Source organism: Acanthisitta chloris, unplaced genomic scaffold (genome assembly GCF_000695815.1).
Source record: "Acanthisitta chloris isolate BGI_N310 unplaced genomic scaffold, ASM69581v1 scaffold2666, whole genome shotgun sequence".
NCBI lineage: Eukaryota > Metazoa > Chordata > Aves > Passeriformes > Acanthisittidae > Acanthisitta > Acanthisitta chloris.
In genome coordinates this window covers 50,903-56,233 of record NW_008678543.1, presented here as the reverse complement: position 1 = coordinate 56,233, position 5,331 = coordinate 50,903, and the positions used below count along the sequence as shown (strand labels likewise).

General features: G+C 42.8%; 1 protein-coding gene across 1 annotated transcript in view; it reads right to left on the bottom strand.

The window, feature by feature from the left end:
- Nucleotides 1-3,700, bottom strand: part of SH3D19 (SH3 domain containing 19) — a 33,164-nt gene extending 29,464 nt beyond the window's left edge. The window contains 1 exon segment of the mRNA XM_009076914.1: nt 3,019-3,700. Within this exon segment, the coding sequence (XP_009075162.1) occupies nt 3,019-3,697 (679 nt within the window). The 5' untranslated portion in view covers nt 3,698-3,700.
- Nucleotides 3,701-5,331: the final 1,631 nt, after the last annotated feature.

Here is a 5,331-nt window from a genome sequence, read left to right as displayed (position 1 = left end):
AATGACATTCTTACCACTTCATCATGAAAGCTAGGTTTTTTCAGACTATTTTTATTTGTGATCACTCAACCTCTGATAACAATGGAAGAATTTTTTCATGTTGGGGAAAGTCTTTCTTTTAGTGTACATAGCTAAAACATCATTTTCCTTTTTATGCACTTTCAAATTTAAATATTATCTTTTCTTGCTTGCTACTTAGAACAAGTACATTTTCCTTCTATTCGTTGCATCTGATTTGTTGCATTTGATTTGTTCAATGAAAATAAAGTGACCGAAACTACAAGTTTTACCCTAAATGCATGAAAAACAAGAGTTATTCCTCATGCTTCTTTCTTCAAAATCTATTCACATGTACCGTGTCTACTGCATGACTCCAGTCTCCAGACACAGTGATCATGACTCTGTTCCCACCTAGACACTGTCACTCATAGACTTCCTTGCTATAAGTATGAAATACCTCTCCAGTCACCCTGTACTCCTGCCTCCTTCCAGGCTTGGTAATGCTTCTGCAGTGTTCCTGCAACCTGTCAGTCCAAGAAAAAATGGACTTGTATCCATCTTTAGCTAATCACGTCTCCTGCAGGATTTTCTGTTGCCTTACTTCACTGCTTTCATAAGCTCCCCCAAGAACTGTATGTCTGTACATACTGATCTTAACAGTTTAGGACCTTAAGGGACTTTCTATATCTGCCTTGGGGCTTTTATGCCAATACAGAGGGGAAACAATAACAAATCCAAACTTCATCTAACAATATAATCCACAAACTGTGAAGAAACTGCATTTGTTAACAATCATTAATACTGATTTACTGTGATAGCTACACAGAATTTATGTTTCTCTTTTCCCGAAGTTAAGATGTTCAGTGATACATGAGGTGTGGTGGGTAGACCCTGGCTGGATGCCTGATGCCCATCAAAGCCACTCTACCAATTCACTTCTCAACTGAACAGGGAGAGAAAATAGAATGAAATGCTCATGGGTTGTGATAAGAGCAGGGCGACATCATTCACCAACTGCCATCATGGGGAAAACAGACTTGACTTGGGGAAAAATTACTTGAATTTATTACCCATCCAATCAGAGTAGGATAATGAGAAATAAACCCAAATCTTAAAAACACCTTTCCCCATCACTCCCTTCTTCCCAGTCTCAACTTCACATGTGATTTTCACTACCCTCCTCCCCGAAGCGGCACAGGGGGATGGCAAAGGGACTGAGGTCAGTTCATCACACATTGTCTCTGCCACTCCTCTCTCCTCAGAGGGAGGACTCACATTCTTCCCCTGCTCCAGCGTGGGGTGCCTCCCACAGGAGAGGGAACTTTTCCAATATGAGTCCTTCCCATGGGCTGCGTTCCTCACGAACTGCTCCAGTGTGGGTCCCTTCTATGGGACGCTGTCCTTAAGGAACAGGCTGCTCCAGCGTGTGTCCTATGTGGGGTCACAGGTCTTGCCAGCAAACCTACTCCAGTATGGACTCCTCTACCTATGGGGCCACAGGTCCTGCCAGTAGCCTGCTCCAGCATGGGTTGCCCACGGGACCACAACCTCCTTTTGGGCATCAGTCTGCTCTGGCATGGGTCCTCCACAGACTGCAGGTGGTTCTCTGCTCCCCTGTGCAGCTCCGTGGGCTGCAGGGGCACAGGCTGCCATGGGCTTTCCTCTACCTATGGGGCCACAGGTCCTGCCAGTAGCCTGCTCCAGCATGGGTTGCCCACGGGACCACAACCTCCTTTTGGGCATCAGTCTGCTCTGGCATGGGTCCTCCACAGACTGCAGGTGGTTCTCTGCTCCCCTGTGCAGCTCCGTGGGCTGCAGGGGCACAGCCTGCCTCACCATGGTCTTCACCACCATGATGCACACCAGGAACACCTCCTCCCTGACTCTTGCCCTGACCTGGGTGTCTGCATCTCACCCCTCTCTTCCCTGGCTGCAATTGCTCCTGCACAGTAACTTTTCCCCCTTCTTAATTATGTTAACCCAGAGGCACTACCACTAATTGCTGATGGGCTCGGCCTTGGCCAGCAGTGGGTCCATCTTGGAGCCAGCTGACATTTCATCTGCCAGACATGAGAAACTTCTGGCAGTTTCTCAGAAAAGCCACCCATGTAGCCCTCGCACTACCAAAACCTTGGCATGCAAAACCAATAGATGAGGTTAAATAAAAAGAAAAAGATTACAAATCATAGCTAGTTCCTTAAACAAGCATTCTGTATAACACACTCTCTGCTTTAAAACAGAACTAACTCTTCCTGGATTGCAATGGGGCTGGTAAGCTAAATCAGGACATATTCAAATATTAGGAGAGCAAAACCTTTTGCTTTAATTTAATGATAACCCAACACCCACCTGTGTCTTAAACTACCTAAATCAGCATTTAAAAAATTGACCCCAAGTGCTTAATTGTATCAAACAAGGTTAATGAAAGGGATGTAGTTGTACTAATTGATCTGTCCATATGAAATAATTATTTTCACTTATTAGAAAAAATACTGAACTTGTGTAACAAGCACAGAGTCATGTGACAGACAAAACAGAAAGGGCAGAGAAAATAAGTAGGCACTGGTGAGATGGACAGAGTACCCCGGTGTGTCTGACCACGAGTTTCCCTAAATGCCACAAACACTGCTGCTTCTCCAGATGACTAGGTTTCCACTACAGAACTTCAGGCACTCAAATAAATTAGTCAGATTAGATGTCAAGAGATAAAAAGTCCCAGGTTCCCCAGAGAGAACTGTGATACATTCTGGAGGTGACATCTAGCATCTAACATCAAGTCTTTTATCATTATTTTAGTAATCACATAATAAATCCAGCAGACAAGTTCTGAGATTTATATAGCCTTGAAACCTCCAGAGTCTCAAACCCAAGTAATTTCATAGTGATGTTGACATAATAGAGAGCCATAAGTTTCATCCACACACATAAACCCCTTCAAGACAGGTAGACATAACTCACACAGGATCATACACCTGCAAAGAGTAACCACAGTGACAGTTTAAAAAAATTTCATCTTACCTGCTGCTGCTTCAGCACTGATGCTATCTTTAACTACATAAACTGGACTCAGGGGCAAAACGTCATCATCAAAACTGATCAGATCTCCTTCCACATCTTGTTTATTTTGCAAAGCAGGTGCTGAGGCATTGGCTGCAGGGGACAATTCCTCCAGAGACTTTAAAACCTTTTCTTGGGCAGATACAGAAGCGTGTGGAGGAGCAGCAATCGGTTTCAGTGAGGCCAAAGAAAGGGCAGGATTTTCAGTGTAACAGGACTTTTTAGGAATGAGAGGCCTTGGAGCAGGAACAGGAAATCTCTTTTGTCCATTGCTGTTTTCTGCAACTGATCCACTCCTTGTATCAAGAAAATCACTACTGCTACTTTTAACAAGGCCAGGTTTGGGCTTCTTTGGCAGTTCAGGTTTGGTTCCAACACTGCTCCCAGCTACTTCAGGTTGAGGCTGCAATTCCTTGGAAGGTGTTGATTTGCTTTCAGTCCATGCATCCCAGTCTTCTGAAATTCTGCTCACCCCTGGTTTTGGAGCAACTACTGGCTTCTTTGTAGTAACAGATCTTGGGGCGAATGAACGAGGGGCAATTTCTGGCTTTTTTGATAATCCTGAGGTATCATTAGTTCCTTGGGATTCAAAAACTTTGATCCTTGAAACAATACTATTTTGGCTCTTTTCTGTACTCATGCTGTCCACCACCAAGTGATTGTCTAGTAAACTGTCATCTAAAAGAGGTGACTGCTGAATTGTAGGTTGCTGCCCTTTTGTGGTAGACTGGTTCACTTCTTCTCCATTGTCTATCTTACTTTCAGGATTTTTGACCACAGGTCTGAGATTGCTTCTTGATCTTGGCTTTGGCACAGGATATATCACAGCATTGGGATTTTCTTGGCACCTCTGACCTTCAGAATTTTCAAAGACTATTAAGGGATTCCCATTTTCTGAAGAAGTCTTACTCAGGAGAGATGCAGAAGGCCTAGGAGGTTTAAGAGGACTCTGCCCTGCTAACAGAAAAGAAAAAGTTTCAGTTTCTATTCCAGAAAACTTTATTTATGTTATTTTTTGACAGCCATCAGGACGATAAAAATGATGGTTTGCATTCAGAACTTACTGGTGTTTGTGAAAATGCAATTCTCTTTCTAAAGAGATGAATGAAAAAATAAATGAACTCTAGGAATAAGCTGAAGATTGCTGAAATGCATGGTATCTACATGTTGTGAGCTCAAAATTACTTGTTAACTTGCAGCATTGAGGGGTAGGCTAACAACATCCAAAGAAGAGTACAGTAACTCCCCCACCTTGGACTGCACACTTTTCAGTCTGAATGTATGACAGTGCTGCTACTTTGATTGGACATCTGAGCTCCTCTGGCCCCAAAGCTATGACTGTCATTATGGCTGAATTAAAGAAAACTCTCAAGATTTAATTAATTACAGTCTGAATGCAATGGAAGCTCTTCAGAGGAAGGATTTTTACAGAAATTTACAGTACTAATAATTCACAGAAATTTTACTGTTATTCATATTAAGTGCTGCACAGACAAATAATAAAGAACATCTTCAGGAGACAGAGTAAGCTTTTCATCAAGGAGAAATCCAAAACAGCCTCACCTCGACAGCCTGCAGATTCCCAGTGTGTAGGCACACTACTTTTTACATTACTTCCTGGCAAATGGCTGATTGGTTCCTCTGGAAAGTCAGTTTGTGTTGCAGAAGTAGTGGTATGTCTGGGAGCAGCAGCATTATTGTTATTTGTTGTATTGACTTGCACTTGATTGATTTCTTTTATCACCTGCTCATATGATGGTGGAAGCTACAAAATAGAGAGATAAATATTAATGTACCTACAGATACACAGATACGATCCTTTAAAAAAAAAAGCAGCATATAAATTTAAAAATACTAAATTAACATATGCAGAGGAAAATAACACTGTCATAGTCTTCTACTCAGTGTGATGAAAGTCTAAGCAAGGAAAAACTCTGCTCCTCTCCAAGCACACCTCATGTAAATTCACCCTCACCTCAGCTGGAATATGCTCATTTCTCCTCCACTGAGCATGAGATGAAGCAGAAGGGAATCCTAATCCCTGAGGAGTGACAGGGCTTGCACATATGCAGAGGAAAATAACACTGTCATAGTCTTCTACTCAGTGTGATGAAAGTCTAAGCAAGGAAAAACTCTGCTCCTCTCCAAGCACACCTCATGTAAATTCACCCTCACCTCAGCTGGAATATGCTCATTTCTCCTCCACTGAGCATGAGATGAAGCAGAAGGGAATCCTAATCCCTGAGGAGTGACAGGGCTTGCACAACCAGGAGG